The sequence below is a fragment of the Hemiscyllium ocellatum genome, chromosome 18 (assembly GCF_020745735.1).
Source record: "Hemiscyllium ocellatum isolate sHemOce1 chromosome 18, sHemOce1.pat.X.cur, whole genome shotgun sequence".
Taxonomy (NCBI): Eukaryota; Metazoa; Chordata; class Chondrichthyes; order Orectolobiformes; family Hemiscylliidae; genus Hemiscyllium; species Hemiscyllium ocellatum.
The window spans coordinates 47322928-47343813 of NC_083418.1; the positions used below are offsets into that span (position 1 = coordinate 47322928).

General features: G+C 40.4%; 1 protein-coding gene across 1 annotated transcript in view; it reads left to right on the plus strand.

Moving 5' to 3' along the window:
* LOC132824298 (ethanolamine kinase 1-like) overlaps positions 1-20886 on the plus strand; it is a 378459-nt gene that overhangs the window by 259500 nt on the left and 98073 nt on the right. Inside the window, exon 7 of the mRNA XM_060838642.1 lies at positions 10827-10910. Coding sequence (XP_060694625.1) covers positions 10827-10910 — 84 coding nt within the window. The remainder of the gene's footprint in view (positions 1-10826; positions 10911-20886) is intronic.

Genomic DNA, 20886 nt, shown 5'->3' on the forward strand with positions numbered 1-20886 from the left:
TCTGAAGATGGCCTTACAGAGTGACCAAGAACAGCTCAGGGACTAGAACACCCCTCAGGGACTAGAAAACCCAGAGCCAGACTACATCATTCCAACATAGTGGTTCAACCTAGGCTGCCTAATTGGAAGGCATAGGGAGCACTCATTGAAGGACTACCTGACTGTTGTCATCCTGAGAGAGGACAGTAGGTTCATACTCCATGGAGCTTCCACAACTCCTCCAAGGCATCAACTTAGCAATACTAAGAACACTTTCAAAGAACTGCTTCAAGTCTGTTTGAACACTGTTATCTACAGAAATTATTATATCACTCTCAGTCTGCATAGCACTATTCTGGGCATGTCTTTGAGTTTCTCAGCAGCACTCAAGTATTGGCTGCTTCTACAAAACTAAAGCAAAATACTGAGGATTCTGAAGATTGCAATGGAAGCAGAATAGACTGGAAAATGTTAGCTGGCCTGGCAACATCTGTGAATGAAACATCGTTAATCTTTTGAGTCCAGTAAGACTCTTGTTTGAGACTCAAGAGCAGTGGAAAAATGATGGGCTTTACGTAGTTGAAAAGAGCAGGAAAAGCAAGCAGAACAGAAGGGAAGGTCAGAGAAGCTATAGAGAGAGGCTGAATAAGCTTGGGCTGTTTTCCCTGCAGTGTCAGAGGCTGCAAAGAGTCCTTATAGAGGTTTATAAAGTCATGAGGAGCATGGATAGGATAAATAGATAATGTCTTTTCCCTGGGCTGGGAGAATTCAGAACTAGAGGGCATAGATTTAGAGTGAGATGGGGAAGATATAAAAGGGACCTAAGGGGTAACTTTTTCATGCAGAGGGTGCTGCTTGTATGGAATGAGTTGCCAAAGGGTGTGGTGGAGGCTGGTAAAATTGCAACGGGTTTGAATGGCTATATGAATATGAAAGGTTTAGAGGAATATGGGCCAAGTGCTGGTAAATGGGACTAGATTAGGTTAGAATATTTGGTTGTCATGGATGAGTTGGATCAGAGGGTTTGTTTCTGTGCTGTAAAGCTTTATGACTCTGTGACTCTAAAAGTTGGAATGAGGGAGATCAGAAAGATTAGAGATCAAAGGCACTGTAGAACATAAGGCAATTGGATTGGGCATTGTTGTAGAGAAGAGACAAACCATAGGTAAGTCAAGTCCTGTAGGTTGCAACGAACCTAGGCAAAAAAAAAGTGATGTTCCTCTTGTTTGCATTGGGTTTATGTTAAATATTGGATTCAGCAACTTCAGACCATGAGTTCTGTCCTCCATTTTGATCATTCCTCCCCAGTGATTTGTTTTGATGGGACTGAACTTTCCCCTTCCTGGATGAGTGTGGCAATGTTGAGAAAGTTGAGAAATACAGCAAGAATGAAAAAAATGAAATTTTAACATTGAGAAGACATTTCTTGATTTTCCCCTTAAACGTTAAACAAACAGTGATTACCTTATTTCTATAGCATCTCATAATTAGTCCATTTCTCTGCCACTTTCAATTCTCCGCATCTTTCCAGAGAAACAAGATGCTGCAAATTCCCAATTTGTAAATCAGAATGGAAACTTGGCAGTTGCAGCTCACTGATTGCTTGTCGTAGCCTTCACCAGTTCTATCTTCTCCACAACCTCACTCCCAGAAGGAAAAATCAGTAAAAAGCCTGAACTGAATGTAATGTCCATGGTGGACCTCCATTTTGGAATAGACAAGATGAGTCAGACAGTATGTCACATTGGAGAAAGTGAGGTGGAGATCACTATCAGGAATTCCTGATGAAGAGCTTATGCTCAAAATTTCTATTCTCCTGCTCCTTGGATGCTGCCTGACCGGCTATGCTTTTCCAGCACCACATTTTTTGATGTAGTATGTCACATTCTCCAGTTTAACTCACTTTCCTTAATGGATGAATGCTTTGTGGACACCATCCTCCATTGACCTTCATCCATGCACATTGACATTTGCAAATTACCAATCTTGCCCTATCATCAAGCTTGCTCTCAGTCCAAATCTAACACCACTTGCATCTTTTAGGATTTGACTTGAGAGTTTAGAGACTGATAAGATTTGCATACTTCTGCCTGTTCACTTTGTGTACACATATGTGTCCCATGCATCTAAGACACAAAGTTAACAGAGATCTTGGCTTCATTTCTTCTCGCTCATTCATATTGGATTTACCTGAAAGTTTCCAGCCTCTGTAGTTTGCATTGCTTTATAGCACATCTTCAGAGGCAGATAGCTTGTCATGCTTCACAGTACTGAGCAGTCACAGGGCTGGCCATATTGCTGTCTGCTACAATGCTACGTTAGTGTTGTACCTACAACATGTGCCAGCATTTTACACACTAAATACACTGCATGTACATCAAGCAAATGGCTAAGTCTAAAAGTCAAGGCGGGGCAGTCATAGAGTCATAGAACATGGAAACTGACATTTCAGTCCTCATCCACTCAGATCAGATAACTCCATCTGAGCTAATCCCATTTTCCAGCATTTGGCCATATCCCTCTAAACCTTTGCTATTCATATATCCATCCAGATGTCTTTTAACTGTTGTAATTGTACCAACTTTGACCACTTCCTCCAGAAGTTTATTCCATACACACACCAACCTCTGTATGAAAAAAGTTACCCCCCAGGTCCTTTATAAGTCTTTTCCCTCTCAGCTTAAATCCTCTAGTTTTGGATTCGCCCATCCTAGGAAAAAGACCTGGGTATTCACACGATCCATGGTCCTCATGATTTTATCAGCCTCCTCAGTCTCCAATACACCAGGGAAAAATGCCCCAGCCTATTGAGCCTCTCCCTGTAGCTCAAACCCCATTGCTTTTCATCATTTATATAAATGATTTGGATGTGGATATGGGAGATATAGTGAATAAGTTTTCAGATGACATAAAAATAGGTGCTGCAGTGGACAGAAAAGAGGATTATCTCAGAATACAATGGGACCTTGATCAAATGAGCCAGTAGGCTGAGGAGTGGCAGATGGAGTTTAATCCAGATAAACATCAGGTATTGTATTTTGGTAAGGCAAACCAGGGCTGGACTTATACATTAAATGGTAGGGCCCCGGGCTGTTTTGTCGAAAAAAGAGACATTGGGGTGCGGGGGCATAGTTCCTTTAAAGTGGAGTCATGGGTAGACAGGGTGGTGAAGGAAGCATTTGTCACGCTTGCCTTCATTGATTATAATGTTGAATATAGAAGTAGGAATGAAATGTTGTGGCTGTACAGTATATTGGTGAGGCCACTTTTGGAATAATTCTGGTTAGCTCTTTATAAGAAAGATGTTATTAAACTTGAGAGGGTGCATAAAAGACCTACAGTCCTTAATGGGGTCAAAGAGAAATACCGCTCTGTCAGGGTGCCACTGCAAAGAGTCAGGAAAGCTTGCCTGATTCCAGTCCTGGGATTGGTCCCCAATCAGTCCTGCAGGTCAGGTGTAACCATTCTGGAGATTACGAGTACCCCATTCAGATACTTTGGAGGCATCAGTCCAGAAGTTTGGCCCTGCTCAGTTTAGACTGTTCTTTCAGTTCAATCTGTAGAGATGGACAAGATCAGTCCTGGAGATTTTTACATTAATATTAAGGAACAGCCAATGGGGTTCTGGGAAAAGTGGGTAACTCAAGTCTATGGTTAGGATAAATTGTGATGTGTTACTGAAAATTAGTTACAAGGAGGGCATTCAAAACAGAAAGGTGGGATCTCAAAGAGCATGGGATAGACTGGGAGCTCAAAGAGTAAAGAGGGGCGGGGGGGGCGAAGTAAAGGCAGGTCACTATCTCTCTGGCCACTATATGGGCAGTGTGCATAGGCAACAGGGGCCTGGCAACTCTGTACTGAGGTAAAAGTGTCTGAAATGGTGCAAGTAAAAGCCTTGAGTGGCCTTCTTTGGCAGTCCACAGGACAAAGCTGAGCCTTCCTCTCCACCACCCCACCCACCAGCATCTCCAGGTGCTGCTGGTGAAGGGAGTTACCAAGCTTCCCCTTTTTATGTCCTGTCCTCCATAGTAATTGATGCACATCCCAGCATGGATCCAGTTCTGGGCTTGCAGCATTTGAAGTGGTGAACAGCTGACTTTAAATATGGGGCCAGGGCATTGGCAGGCACTTCAACCTTGCCTGCCATGTGATTCCATGAGACAGGGCCCATGAAGTCATGAGGTGAAAAGTGGACGATCTGCACACGGAAAATGGCTCTGAGCAGTGGCAAACCAGACACTATGAATCTCAGTTGACAAAATACTTCAAGTCAAAATGGTATTTCTTGACCTATATTGGTCTTTGAACATTTGTGATTAACATCCTTATATGACACAAAACTTGAGAAATGTAGCAAGCATTGAGGAAAATTATAGGCTGCAAAAGGACATACTGATGAAGGGCTTTTGCCTGAAATGTTGATTTTACTGCTCCTCGGATGCTGCCTGAACTGCTGTGCTCTTCCGGCACCACTAATCCAGAATCTGGTTTCTAGCATCTGCAGTCATTGTTTTTACCTGCAAAAGGACATAGGCTGGTGCACAAAGGGAACAAATGGCTGATGAAATATAATGTTGAAAAGTGTGAAGTGATCGATTTGGCTTGAAGAATGAAGAGAAAAAAAATTACAAGTTGAATGATAAACAGTTTAAAAATGGGATGAAAGAAGAGCCTCTGGCGGGGCGATTTGTCCAGAAGCTAGGCTCATAAAGCAAATAATTGAGCATGTACTTAAACCCTCAAGGAGATCTGTGGACCCACAACCTTCTAATTCAAGGGAGAACACTACTAAGACAGCACTTTAATACGAATAAATAAATATTCTTGAGCAACTTGAGTCCAGGTTTACAGTACTCCCTTCCACCCTGCCAAGCTCTTGAACCTTAATGCCAAACTGGAGACTCTAATCTATATAGTAAGCAATGAATTTAGTCTGCATATCATCATTGCTTCTAGGAATCTATCCTGAAATGATCTGATTAGTTGGTCGCATTGCCTGTGCATTTCCAGCTTTTGTTTGTAAATTATATTTTATATGAACAGACAGTATTGTAAAAAGGAATACGGCTTGTACATTGACTGGAAAGGTAGGTTACTTGTATTTAAATTCCCAACATGATCGGCTATTGAGGGATTATGTTTCCCTATCTGTTTCTTGACCCATATTTTGCTTATTGCCCTATGAATCATGCATGTCAGTTTCCATATATTTCAGTGTGTTAACTATAAGGAAGTTGCTGAAGTAAACTTACTTGTAAAGACTATTGGCCATATCTTGGGATTGACTGCAGCTCTTGGAAATGTACTTTCCCTGTTCTACTCAGAGGAACTTACATCCTGAGAGACAATTGTATTTACAAGAAACTAGTATTTGAGAGATACACAAAGCTCTTTCACTTTCAGATGATTCATTCTGGGAGAAGAGGAAAAGCAAGGGTTTGTAAAGACATGCGTGATAAGCATTACTCATGCAACTAGATTTATCAACTGAGGTGTACTGTCCAACAGTCTGAGAAGGCTGTGTTTCAAGAAATGTTCTGCTCCTTGCTGCAGCCAGATCTGTGACCAAGATCCACAACATATACAACTCTGACTAGCAAAGGACAAGACTGTAGATCTCAATGTTTGCATGGTAGCTTTAAACCAGTGAACAAGAGGGTCTTTGTTGAATATATTCCTTTATAAGTCACAAACATGCACTTTGTCCATGCATATCTGGTTATACATTTTGACAGTGGTCCCAGAGAGATTGTGAAGAGTATGTAGTACAATTAGTTTGCTTGATTTTGTGTTTTGAATCGCCCATCCATTAAATATCTTGTCCTTTCATCAACCCTTCTACAGTCTAAAGAAGATCTTTGCTCCTCACAACTTCCATCATTTCTGAATCTTGAGACAAACAGGACAATCACATATCAACATAACTTCACATCAAATATTCCCATGTTTCATTGCATCTATTTACAAGAATGATTTTTTAAATTTTCAATTTATTTCAAACTTTCAGCAATTTCCTTTCCATCTTCTTATATGTAGGAGCATAGAAAATAGACTCAGGAGTAAATAATTAAGCCCATTGAGTCTGCTGCACTATTTAACTAAATCAGGACTGATCTTCTACCTCAACATCATTTTCCTGCATTATCCCCATTAACCCTAACATCTCACAATTTATCAATTCCTGTCTTGAATATACTCTTAGTGGGCCCCCACTCCCTTCTACAGTACAGAATTACAAGGATTCACACCTCATGAGTGAAGAAATTCCACTTCACCTCAGTTCTAAATGCCTACTTCTTGTTCTAAGACTATGTCACCTAATTCTGGACCCCCACCTGCCTGAGGAAATATCCTTTCAAATCCTTCCTGTCACATCCTTTAAGAATTGCCTAAGTTTCAATGAGGTCGCCTCTTATTCTTCGAAACGCTTGTGGAATAGGCGTGGTCTTCATAATTTCAGGAAAGACAGTGGTGCGGTGTATTGACACTGAACTGATCATCAAGGGACCCAGGTTCAAATTGCGCCATAGCAGATGGCGAAATTAGAATGTTAAAAAAAATTCTGGGATTAAAAGTCTAATGGGAACATGAAATCACTGTTGATTTTCCTAACAAAACATCTTGTTCACTTGTGTACTTTAGGGAAGGAAAAGTGCTGACTCCAGACCCATAGCAATGTGGTTACTCTTAACTGCTCTTTAATATGGCCTACTAAGTCATACTTTTATAGCAAATTGCTAAAAAGTCTCAAAGAAGAAATGAAACCGGGCAGATTACCTGATATCAGGCTAGTTATTGGAAACAACAACTGTAGCAATGACAATACAGCCTCATTTACCCTGCAAATTCCTCCCATCCACAAACATTCACTCTCTCCACCAGTAATGCACAGCAGCAGCAGTGTGTAACATCTGAGGCCAAGTGCCAAAATTGAGACAGCCAGCTCACAGGCTATTTAAGCAACATCTTGACATTGTCAAACTCATGGATTCACAACTCATTACATCTTTGGTCCAAGCTTAGACAAAAGTGCTGAAGGTGAGCGTGATTGCCCTGGATATCACAGGCCACATTTGATGAGTTTGGCATTAAGAAACTTTAGCAAGACTGGGATCAAGGGATAATTCTCCACTAGTTGGACTGATACTTCACACAAAGGTAGCTGGCTCTAATGTTGGAGCTGAAAATGTGTTACTGGAAAAGCGCAGCAGGTCAGGCAGCATCCAAGGAACGGGAAATTCGACGTTTCGGGCATAAGCCCTTCATCAGAAAGCCACTTTCCTGATGAAGGGCTTATGCCCGAAACGTCGAATTTCCTGTTCCTTGGATGCTGCTTGACCTTCTTCGCTTTTCCAGCAACACATTTTCAGCTCTGATCTCCAGCATCTGCAGTCCTCACTTTCTCCTCTAATGTTGGAGGTCAGTCATCTTAGCTCCAAAATAACTGTATCGAAGTTCCTCAGGAAAGTGACCCAGGTTTAACAATCTTCAGCTACTTCAGCAATGACTTTCCATCCACCATAAGATTAGCAGTGGGGATGTTCACTGATGACTGCACAATGCTCAGCACCATTTGTGACTCCTCAGATACTGAAGAAATCCATGCTCAAAAGCAACAGATCCGAGGGTTTATCATTAAAGGGGGAACTGAATGAGTCACATAAATACTGTGGCCACAAGAGCAGGTCAGAAGCTCGGAATCTTGCAGTAAGTAACTTAGTTCTTGACTTCCCAGATCCTGTCTATTATCTATAAAATGCAAGTTAGGAGTGTGATGAGACACATCCTCCAAGCCTGGATGAGTGCAGCTCCAACAACACTCAAGAAGCTTGTCACCATCCGGTACAAAGCAGTCTGCTTGATTGGCACCACATCCACAAGCATTCACTCTCTCCATCACTGATGCACAGCAGCAGCAATGTGTAACATCTAGAAGAATCACTGCAGAATTAGTATATGGACTACAATGGTTCAAGTAGGCAGCTCACCACCATCTCTTCAAGTGGATTTGGAAGTAGGCATTATGTGCTAGTCCAGCCTGAGTCTCCTAAATCTCATTAATGAATCAAACAAAAAGACTGTTAATGGAATAATCTCACAATTACAAGAATCAGTTTGATTAATCTTTCTTCCATATGGCTGGTTTTCCCCTTTCTTAGCTAAGGAGACCAAAACTCTAATTGGGGTCTCAATGAGTGTCCATACAATTACATCATGACCTCTTTACTTCTGTACCTAAATGTTCTTGCAATAGAGACCAACAAGCCATTCGCCTTTCTATTTGAAAACTGCACCTTAGCATGTTCCAATGATTTCTTTCTTTGATATGACAAACTAAGATGGAACAGGCTGCTGTAAAATATTTGCACCTTCTCTTGAGCTGGAATGGTCAAAGGACAGCCAGTGACCTGCCAGCATTAATAACATAAACTGATCCCTGGATTGCTGATAAGAACAGTTCCCTAAAATAACAAAAAGTATAACCCCTTACTGACCGTACTTGTGTTGTAAACTCAGAGGGCATAGGAATTTCAGAGCAGTTTATGATTGTGAGATTGTTCTATGAGCAGTGTTTTTAAAAAAAATTCGTTAATGAGATTTGGGAGACTCTGCAGGACCAGCACACGGTGTCTATTTCTAAATCCACTTGAAAAAGTGGTGGTGAGCTTCATTTAAGGCAGTAGATAAGTTGTTGCAGTTACTTTAGCATCCTTAGGCTAAGTAAAAAAATCACATAACACCAGGTTATAGTCCAACAGATACTTCCAAATAAACCTCCAATCCAGCACGGCACCTCCACATCATCCTGCGGCTAGAAAGCAGGATGAAAATCTACCATGGTCTTCAGTACTGATTGGTATTATGACCATTTTTATGGGACAAGATGTGATTGGCACATTGCAATTCTCTTCATAAAATGTTTGTTGATATTCACTGTCAAATCACAGAACCCCTACAATGTGGAAACAGGCCATTCGGCCAAACAAGTCCACACCAACCCTCCAAAGAGTAACCCACCCAGACCCATCCCCTTACCCTATTATTCTAAGTTTACCCCTGACTAATACACCTAACCTACACATATCTGAATATTATGGGCAATTTAGCATGGCCAATTCATCTAACCTGCACATCTTTAGATGGTGGGAGGCAGCAGTGCGAACCATTGTGCCAGCCCTCATGTATGTAGGTGTTGTAATCTTTAACTGAGGTACCAAAAGATTCCCATTAAAATTAAACTGTATCCCAGCTACATGCAACACATGGACTGGGAAAAAAAAGAGGGAATTGGAATAGTCAAAATTTAATACAGGAGCAGAGGCATAGGAGGAGGCCGTTCAGCCACATGAAGGGTATTCAATTAGATCATTTGCTGATCTTCCAATACAATGCCACTTCATTATGTTATCTTTGTATCCCTTAATGTTATTTGTCTCAAGAAATCTATCAATTTTTATCCTAAAAATGTTCCATAATTAACCTTCCACTGCTCTCTGGATTAGAGAACTATATATATTCACCACCATCTGATTGAAGAAATTCCTCTTCAACTCCACATGTACTGGCCCACTCCCATTGCTAAGATTACATCCCTTATTCTATAATCACCAGGAGAAACATCCTGTTTATATTGACCCTGTTATGCAAGTAAGAACTGTATAAGTTCCAATGAGATCATTTAACATTACCTGACACTTCAGTGAATACAGACCCAGTTTTCTCAATATCTCCTCATAAAACAAACCTCCACTGAACTTCTTCTACGGCAAAGATATCTTTAATTAAATAAGGAGACCACAACTGTACATAATACATCGTGTGCAGTCTCACCAAGGCTCCAAACAACTGCAGCAAGATATCTTTACTTCTGTACTTAAATCCCCTTGAAATGAATGTCAACATATCTAACCCATTTGCCTTTCTAATTGCTTACTGGACTTGCTTACTAGCTTTCAGTGACTTGTGGGTAAGGACACCCAGATTCCTTTGGATACATATATTTTCCAACCTCTCACCTTTTAAGAGATTTTCTGCCTTTACGTGTTTGTTTACCAAAATGAATAACTTCAGACTTATTCACATGATATTTCATCTACCACATTCTGCCATTTGCTTAGTTCATTCCAAGATTTTGTGAAGTTTGCTTAAAGCCTTATAACTTACATTCCCACCCAGTTGTAAATATTACAGTTTGGAAACATTGCTCTCCACATTCAAATCATGTATGTAGGGTGTGGACCAAGCATTGACCCTTCTGTTGTCCCACTCATAATAGCCAGCCATTCTGACAATGATCTGCTTATACTTATTGCTTGCTTTCTGTTGTTAAGTATTTTTTAATCCAAACTGACACATCCCTTCCCAATCCAATAAGTCTACTTTTATTTATTAACCTGTGTGGGACCTTATCAAAAACATTCTGAATATGTAAATATACAGTTTCTACTGGCTTTTCTTTGCCTATGCTGTAAGTTACATGCTCAAAAACTCCAACAAATAATCAAAAATGATTTCCCTTTCATAAATCCTTGTTGACTCTTCCAAAGGTTCCAATTTCTGAATGTCAATACAATATCCACTATAATAGATTCTAACATTGTCTGCATTGCTGGTGCCAAACTAACACATCTGACATTTTCCACTCATCCCTTCCCCCCTTTCTTATAGAGTGGGGTTACATTTGCTCACTTCAATGAGTAGGGACCTTTCCAGAAATAAGAGAAGTTTGAAACAAAGTACTAACAATGCATCCACTATCTTTCCAAGTAGTTCCAAACGTGATGAGATAAAGTTCAATTGTAATTTACTAATTAAATAATAACTGGTAAATGTTGTTCTTTTCTTAGAACTCGTAAAGTTCATTGATTATGAATATACTGGCTACAATTACCAAGCATATGATATCGGAAACCACTTTAATGAATTTGCAGGTAAGATATATATTAGAAGTTTGCATATAATTACCTTGAGAAATCAGGTTTGCAGAGGGTCTGTGAAATGTGTTAGTTTGGACTGTATTGAAATGAGGTGCAATATCCAACCATTCTTGTGCACCAGTGGCATACTACATATTTTTTACAACTGGGTAACCAATTTTCTTACCTTTCTTTCAGCTGTGGGCTGTGTGATACACATGAGCCAGTTGACTACAATTGACAGCTGACATATCTGGTGCTTTACCTTACTACAACTGGGTGTTAAGTCTTCCTCCAGCACTCAAACCATTGTAGGAAATTCCAGGAAAGAACCCAGTTCAATAGATTAATATTTAAAAGGCAAAATAATTGGTATTATTTCAATGGAGCAAAAAGTTCAAAAAACAAAAGTGAGAGGGAAATTCCAGAAAGGAAGCAAGATAAATAGAAGGTGAAATTTTATTCCTAGTGTTGTAGAGATTAGAAAAACAGGGAGAAACCTTATACAGGTCTGAGCGATGTGGGTCATGGCAAGGGATATGGCAAAATTGGATGAGAAATTCAGTGAGGATTCATTGCGATGTGAGGAGCAGCTCACACCACCTTTTATGTTTTTCACAGCATCATGTCATATTTCTCCCTAGCAAGTTGCCAATTAAGGTTTGGGATTGATAATAGCATGTGAGGGAAGGTGTTGCAGATGTTAATGAGAATAGCAGAGCATGAACCTTGATGGGAAGTGGGGACAGTAGCAGAGATGGTGAGTGTGACATATTGGTAAGAAGATGGTGACATTTATGCTGGCATAGTGGAGAAGGTCATTGAGCCGCTTTCTACATTTGCTGTGCATTCCTCCAGACAGCCTAGATGACACTGTTCAGGGTGACAACCTCCACTGCTGGTCCTGGAGGAAATGGAAGTCCTGCCTCTACATCTCTGACCAACAGAAACTCCCGGTCCCTGCCTGCACATTTCTGATATTCTCTTGCCTGTCATGTCCACAGCAAATATCAAGAATCATGCAGGCAACTCAGGATTGACAGTGCTTGTCCAGATGCACAATGGGCTCTTAAAGTTGGTAAATGTCCATATTACAGAGGAGGAAGTGCTGAATGTCTTGAAATGAATAAAAGTGGATAAATCCCCAGGACCTGCTCAAGTGTACCCTAGAACTCCGTGGGAAGCTGGGAAGTGATTGCTGGGCCTCTTGCTGAGATATTTGTATCATCAATAGTCATAGGTGAGGTGCAGGAAGGCTAGAGGTTGGCTAATATGGCACCACTGTTTAAGAAAGGTGGTAAGGACAAGCCAGGGAACTATAGACCAGTGAGCCTGATGTCAGTGGTGGGCAAGTTGTTGGAGGGAATCCTGAGGGACAGGATGTACATGTATTTGGAAAGGCAAGGACTGATTAGGGATAGTCAACATGGTTTTGTGCATGGGAAATCATGTCTCACAAACTTGATTGAGTTTTTGGAGGAAGCAACAAAGAGGATTAATTAGGGCAGAGCAGTAGATGTGATTTATATGGACTTCAGTAAGGCGTTTGACAAAGTTCTCAATGGGAGACATTTTAGCAAGGTTAGATCTCACGGAATATAGGGAGAACTAGCCATTTGGATATAGAACTGGCTCAAAGGTAGAAGACAGAGGGTGGTGGTGGAGGGTTGTTTTTCAGATTGGAGGCCTGTGACCACAAGGATCAGTGCCACAAGGATCAGTGCTAGGTCCTCTACTTTTTGTCATTTAAATAAATGATTTGAATGCAACATAAGAGATACAGTTAGTGAGTTTGTAGATGACACCAAAATTGGAGGTGTAGTGAACAGTGAAGAGGATTATCTCAGATTACAACAGGATCATGACCAGATGGGCCAATGAGCTGAGAAGTGGCAGATGGAGTTTAATTCAGATAAATGTGAGGTGCTGCATTTTGAGAAAGCAAATCTTAGCAGGACTTATACACTTAATAGTAAGGTCCTAGGGAGTGTTGCTGAACAAAGAGACCTTGGAGTGCAGATTCATAGCTCCTTGAAAGTGGAGTCACAGGTAGATAGGATAGTGAAGAAAGCGTTTGGTATTTTTCCCCTTTTTGGTCAGAGCATTGAGTACAAAAAATTGGGAGGTCATGTTGCGGCTGTACAGGACATTGGTTAGGCCACTGTTGGAATATTGCGTGCAATTCTGGTCTCCTTCCTATCGGAAAGATGTTGTGAAACTTGAAAAGGTTCAGAAAAGATTGATAGCTAGGCTGGGGCTGTTATCCCTGGAGCATCGGAGGCTGAGGGGTGACCTTATAGAGGTTTGCAAAATTATATGAGCCATGAATAGGATAAATAGGCAAAGTCTTTTCCCTGGGTTGGAAGAGTCCAGAACTAGAGGGCATATGTTTAGGGTGAGAGGGGAAAGATATAAAACAGACCTATAGGACAACTTCTTCACACAGAGAGTGGTACATGTATGGAATGTGCTGCCAGAGGGAGTGGTGGAAGTTGGTAAAATTGCAATATTTAAGAGGCATTTGGATGGGTATGGAGGGATGTGGCCGTGTGCTGGCAGGTGGGACTAGATTGGGTTGGGATATCTGGTCGACATGGATGGGTTGGACCGAAGTGTCTGTTTCCATGCTGTACATCTCTATGACTCTATGACTCTATGTGCCAGGGATGCCAGTGAATTCCAGATACCAGCTTAGTGCCAATTTGCTGTGGGATGGCACATGATTAGATGGGGCTGCAATTGGACATGAAAAATGCCATAGTGGCTCAGGAAGTGAGGTGAGGTTGGTAAGATACATTGCGAGAACTTAGTCGGCCTTGCGGTAAACAACTTTCCAGGAAAGCTCAGCCCAACTTGGAATTAGCCCAATAGATTAATATTGAATTCATAGTACCTTTGTTCTAAGATAATTTCTAGTGACAAATTAAACACTTATAACCCATGAATGCATTACATAAGTCCATTTCACTTTCTCCAGGAATTGCAACCAGTAAAATGGAAGAGGTCCTGTAAAATTCAAGTTGTGAACATATGGTATATCATTGCTCTTTTGTCAACAGCCAATGTAACATCATTTGCATTTAACACTAAAATCAGAATTGAAAAAAAAGCTCACTTAGCATTATCACTGTAGTACTTAACAGATTTCATTTAAAATGCTGTTCTTTAATTAACTATTTACTTGTTTGATTAGTGGAAATCAACTTTTATTATCTTGTACCCTGTCCTATAACTGAGTTTATTTCTAAAATAAATTCAATAATCTCTCATAGAAAAAATTTATTGTGCCAAGTTTTATGACTGTCTTTACTGCTGCCTATTTATTACAGAATAGTAAAATGTTTGTTGCATTGTAAATTCTGAATCACTGCTATCCATGGAATAGAACTGCTGATAAAATGGGTACCATATTAGTTTATTTTGTATCTTGCATGTTGGAGACATCAAAGGATTGGCTTAATTTCTTGTGGAGGCTTGCAGAGTACAGAGAAGATCTATCAGTTGTACCAAAGTGCAATGAAACCTGCAGATTAAGCATTACACAGAAATGGTCCCACATAAGCTATGATCAATGTTTCCTTCACTTATACCTATTCTATCATATGCTCAACCATTCTTGTCTTCAATGCAATAAATTTGACCAATGTACTCAATTTTTACTTTTTACTCAATTATTCTGCTGTCTTCCTGATCATTAAAGTGAAATTTACATGTATTTTTTATTAACCAATTAATTCTCGATAGAGGAAGGAACCTCTATAACATGTCAATGTTTTTCTCTTGAGATTTAGTTACCCAGCAATTTCCTCTGCTGGGTAAACACACTATGCAGCATATCGTGCGAGCTAGGAGATTTGGTGGGATGAAGATTGTGTCAGACAGCTCCATCATATAGTTTAATCCTTGCCATTCCCTTGGAGCTTGAGCAGACTGCTGGCCAGAAGTGAGAATGTTGAAACACCACTTTATAGTTCATAGACCTCTTTGTGGTATTCACCAATATTTTGACATTAGACGAGAGGCATAGTTGTATCTAGCATTTGCAGTATCAATAGAACATATATATTGCAAAATTTGGATTTAGATTTTGGACTTCTCTCATTGCAATTTCCACTCCAGTCGAATATCAACTGTTTATTCTGCCCAGAGTAGCTTAGTTGGTGGATGATCATCGTGAAATCATTTTGGCCTGAAAACTTTCAGTACACTTGGAACACTCTCAGGGAGCAACTTGTTTTAAGATTTGGATCAGTGAGACCTCCCTTCCCCCTCCACCTTGTTCACCACTACTTCCCAACTCCTCATGCAGGTACGGGATGTTGTGCATTTGAGTAGTTACAGAGGTAGTCAGTCAATGGGGAATTGTACCAATACAGACACGAAACACACATGTGGTGTTTGCAAAATCATAAACATTTATCTGTACATTTTAGAAATGGCTTAAGTTTCAAGCAGATTTTTTTAATGCAGTATAAGGGAGGTGGCATATCTTTGACTTAACTAGGTTGCTGTTGCAGGATTGAACATGGAATGATTTTTAATGGACTTTAATGGATGACACAGCCATCATTTTTAACATGATAATGAATATGACCTCAAATGAAATTATTCCATGGTTGTCCATTTAACAGCATTGTTTTCCTTTCTACCCTTTCAATGACTAACATCATAATTTATGGAAGGTATTATAATGAATGAAGACAGCATTGTTATGACATACAATTCACTGATGTGACATCCAGAAGCTTCCCCCTGTAATTAATCATGAATCATTAATCATGCAGTCATTATCTTCTATTTTATTTTTAATTATTATAAGTATGTATGATAGCTGAGCTTTATGAATAGTGACAGTGATTGCTTGAGTTATGAAGGGTTTTTTTAGTGTTATTAACCATTTGGCCTCAGCAGTCTACTTACATTCAATAAGAAGAAACCAGGCTGCTTTATAAAGCAACAATTGAGGATAGAAAGTGCAAAACTGTCACCTCCACAGCCAAATCCAATGTGAATTGTTTAGAAAAATATGAGAAAGTGAACCTGTTGATAGCTACATTTATAGACCACATGTGTGGTCCCTAGACTGGTGGTTTATGACCAGCTGGACTCATTCTTGTAGTTGTATGAATCAAGCACATCAGTGCTCATAATGGGATCGTGTTAACTCTGAAGTAATCTCAACCCTGGCAGGGTTTGTAATGGAAAATAGTTGTCTTGGTGTAAACAGAAATCATCACTAATTACAGGGTGACCAAAGAAAAATATATTCCCTCATCTTGTGCAGATATTATCATCCATTTTTGTCAGTTGGGGATAACATGATGCTGGTGTTCATTTTAATTTGTTAACATTCTGAGGTGAATATCCCAGTGTCAATTGTAGGATATTACCCAGGGTAAACATAGGAAGAGAAAAACCAAGAAACATTTGTTGGACAATGCCAAACATAGGTTTTATAAGCATGTAGATAAATAAGGTGATTGAGCAAGATGAAGAATTCTGCAGTTGTCAAATAAAATATCAAGAACAGGCACATACACAACATACTTGGTGATGGAGAACAACTAGACAGAATGTGACTTAAATGTCAAGAATGTTGAATCACAAGCTACACAAAAGACAGAGTTTATGCTCCAACCATTTTTAGTTTAAAATGGCAATAAACATGTGGACATAATATTTCACACGTAGGTGCATACACACAGTATACTAGAGCAAGTAAGGACTTGTGATGGAAGATGTAGTATTTCTGATCATTTTGGAAATGGTACAGAAATAATTTTGCCACCCAATAGTAACCAGCTGGTGAATAATAGATGCCTCAACTTGCACACATTCTCATATTGTTATAGCGACATCATATTTAATTCTATTTTATGTTCTGGAGTTTGAAGCATACCAGGATTGCTTTTCTTTAAAGAATTCAATGAAAGGACAATGGAACATTCTTTTAACAAGGCATGTCTTAAAATGTGCATGGTTAAAGCAGATCCCATCTGACTGTCAGGTTGCAGCTTCTATTTTGGAGGTTGTTTGGATGTTTCTAGCCAGACTGGGGACAGGAAGGAGTTTCCCTACTGAGATCTTGAGTTTTGGAAAAATCTCTACAGTGTGTGCAGTGCATCACTGCTCCAGTCTCAGCTTTGACTGATTCTCCTCTGAAAATCCAAAAGAATCCTCAATACTTTACTTCCTGAAAAAGGTTAATTGGCAAAACTCCTGGAGACTTTAATTTGTGTTTAATAACACACAACTTTGTGTGTCAGAACATTGAATGGAAAGTCCATGTGTTAATTTGTTTTACCTTAAGAACTAAGACCTATTGGCTAAAAGTGTTTTTCTCTAAAAGTGAATCCCTGCAGAGAGAAATCCATGTCCTTCCCTTTGCCCAGTGTGTTGCAAACTTGGGTTAATTTCTTTATTTTAATAAATTTAAATTTTTATGATGAATCAATAATTCCATGTTTATTAAAGAAATATTGCTGTCAAGAGTGCATGGCGGGGCTAGGGGAAGAGGGTGAGAGAATGTCACTAAGTCTTGGTACTCATTTGGAGAGCTGGTGTAAACATAATGGACTGAGAGGCAAACTTCTGTGCCATACCAATTCTGTGATACTATTGTTGACTTTTTTAAAGTCCAATGTCTTTTTTTTAAGTCGAATATAGCGAAAGCATACCTTGTCCATATCAGGAACCAAGTAAAATAGTTAAATTTGTTTGTGACTTAAGAAGCAGTGAGTCCACAGAAAAACAATGTACTCCTTTTATCTTGGCCAAGACAATATAGCATTTTCACTGCTACATCAAATTATTGTGATGTTCTGCTTTGAAGATTGTCTTAGCTGAAATATAAGTAGCTTTTATATTCTTCTTTGCTAACAGAAGCACCAAAGCTTTGTTTCTTGGCTGCTTTAGAAGCTGAGGTGGAGGTGAGTCATTGAAAAGAGTTGAGCCACAAGAAAAAGCAGTTAAAAATTGTGTATGGTGAAATAAAATAATACCAAATAACAAAGTATCAGACTTTGTACTTGTAATGATTGCAAAATCTAGCAGCGTCTGCTGTCATCCTAAATGTAGAAGTGACAGAAAACTCTGAATTTGCTCAAGTGGAGCTAAAAATTAAATCCAAAAGTTACTGTCAGTGCACTTCGTAAGGTCACTGTTGAACTCCCTGCACATGGCAACCATTAGAAGTGACTTGAATAATCACAAATTATTCCTTTTGTACTGTAATATTGCTCCTTAGAGAAAAAATTAATTGCCATCACTTCATGAAAGGCAACTTGGTTTTCAGTTCTGTCCTAAGCCATAATTACTGATGAAAAACATCACTTGCCCAGAAAAAAGATTAACTTTATATTTGTTGATTACTAAGTTTCCCCATTATGATTGAAGTTCCATAGGCTTTTAGACTTTGCAGATATTTCAAGCTATGCCTTTTTCACAACATGTATGCACAAATTTTATTTTGACTCTCTATTGGTTTCTCAGTTAATGAAAATTCTTTGATGTGATTTGTTCCTTAGTCTGCTTGATGACATCACTGTTGCTAGATACTAGGAGAGCCTTATATTTATCACCAGAATCAAGTTGGCATTGTGAAAGGGGAAATCTATGCCATAAAGATTGCTAGATATCTGTTAACTTGCTTTGTGTTCAATGGCACGTGTCTTCAATTCGTTGACTTTAATCAGGAATTGGTTAAGAATCAATTATGGCGAGATTTTTGGAGGGTTTCTCTCCACAAAACCTGATGAGATTTCTCCTGCTATCTTCTCAACCTGATTACTGATTCACCACAACCCAGACACCTTGATCATTATATTTCTATTCTCACCATAGGTGGCAATTCTCAACATTGCTGTGATTTAGATTACTTACAGTGTGGAAACAGGCCCTTCGGCCCAACAAGTCCACACCGACCCGCCGAAGCGTAACCCACCCATACCCCTACATTTACCCCTTACCTAACACTACAGGCAATTTAGCATGGCCAATTCACCTGACCTGCACATCTTTGGACTGTGGGAGGAAACCGGAGCACCCGGAGGAAACCCACGCAGACACGGGGACAACGTGCAAACTCCACACAGACAGTCGCCTGAGGCGGGAATTGAACCCGGGTCTCTGGCGTTGTGAGGCAGCAGTGCTAACCACTGTGCCACCGTGCCGCCCCCATTTCTGGGATGCCTGGCGCTGGCGCAATCTTTAAAGCCCAAAATAGACAGGCAGCAGGCTGGAACAACACAGCAAGCCAGGCAGTATACCAGGCAGTGTAAGGAGGTGGAGAAATTGATGTTTCAGGTGTACACCTGAAACGTCGACGTCTTCATCTCCTGATGCTTCCTGGCTTGCTGTGTTCTTCCAGTCTCCTACTTGTCCATTTTGGATTCCAACATCTGTAATTTTTTTTTATCTTCAAAGCTCAGCTGTGCACCTACTCGAGTGCGGTAAGTTCAGAGCTGCCCTGTACAGTTCATGTGAGTTGCCCCGGATGTTTTGAACAGAGGAAAATTGGCATCCTGCTGTGCCAACAGGAACCTGGATGGGGTGGTGCAAATGAGGGCCATCCTCTTCCCTCAGGACCAGCAGAAGAGACCACGTCACCAGACACCCCCATATAGATCTGAAGTTGCCACATGGGTCAGTGCTCTTCTCATGGTTCAGACAACTGCCCAATAATGCTCCATGTGGAAAAGTGCCATTATAATCTCTCCACTACCTTACACTCACTTTGTCTCTTCTACTGCACATATCTCCCGCTAAGGTTCATGATCCATCATTCTCGCTTTCACATGCAACATCTTCCCTCGTTGTCTCTCACCATCCCATTCCCTCTCAACAATGATCCTGCTTGCACTCTACGCTGCCTTCTCATTCACTTGGGATATCTCACTGCCTTTCCCATATCTGCACCAGCACTGACAGCTATGCCAGCAACTTTCATCTTACTCAATCTGTTCCTATATCTCATTCCAGGAGAAAAAGTGCCACATTAGCACATAAAGAGCCCAAGGCAGATGGTGAGTGCCAGACATTTGGCTTCTCACCCATTATGAGTAGAGGATCCTGATTCTGACCATCCCAGGCAATCAACTGGCTATATCCAAGCCCCTGGACTGAAAGTGAAGCTGTCCTTGACTTATTGTGGTGGGACCCCCTGACTGAAGGCTACACCCCTTAGACTTTGAGACAAGGCCATTTGGGTAAAGTATACAGCATGTGTACTGCTGGCACATGGAGTAGATGTAAGAGTTACATAGCACGATAATAGGAGAAAGTGAGGACTGCAGATGCTGGAGATCAGAGCTGAAAAATGTGTTGCTGGAAAATGTGACCTGCTGTGCTTTTCCGGCAACACATTTTATAGCACGATAATAAGCAATATGTCCAACCTTGACTAATCACTGCTGACAAGTATGATAAGTTGCCTGACTTTGTGTCTGCAAGAGAAGGCAGATCAAGACAAAAATACTGTGCACTGTTAAACTTTGGCTGAGAGGAGACAAGGCAGGGCCAGGCAAAGATGCTATATGCATTGTATAGGTGCAGCATGAGTGAGAGCTAAGAGATCAACAAGGAACCCTGAGAGGAACCCTGGTTGAATCCATTAGGTGCCTGCCCACAAATGTAAAGTGTACTTGAAGGAGCATTCCAATGATAGGCACACTCCAAAGTACAGTGTGGACGTGCAGAGTTGGAGATTGGCATAAGGGTGCGGTGAGACTGGTATGTGTCTGGTGCCAATGTCTACGGACAGGGAGTGAGTGTAGTTGCCACCCTGAGATGTTGGTGACTGCTGCCCATGATGGAAGGCCGGAAGAGTAAGTGGCAAACTGAAGTGGCCAGATTATCAGTCTGAATTTTGTAGCAGGAAATGACTCCATTTAGTTTCTATCCAGTGGTTTGAAGAATGGGAAACTGCATAAAGATGAAGGGAGATTAAGTGATAATAACATCTAATCTGTGTTAATGGATGCAAATAGGCAAC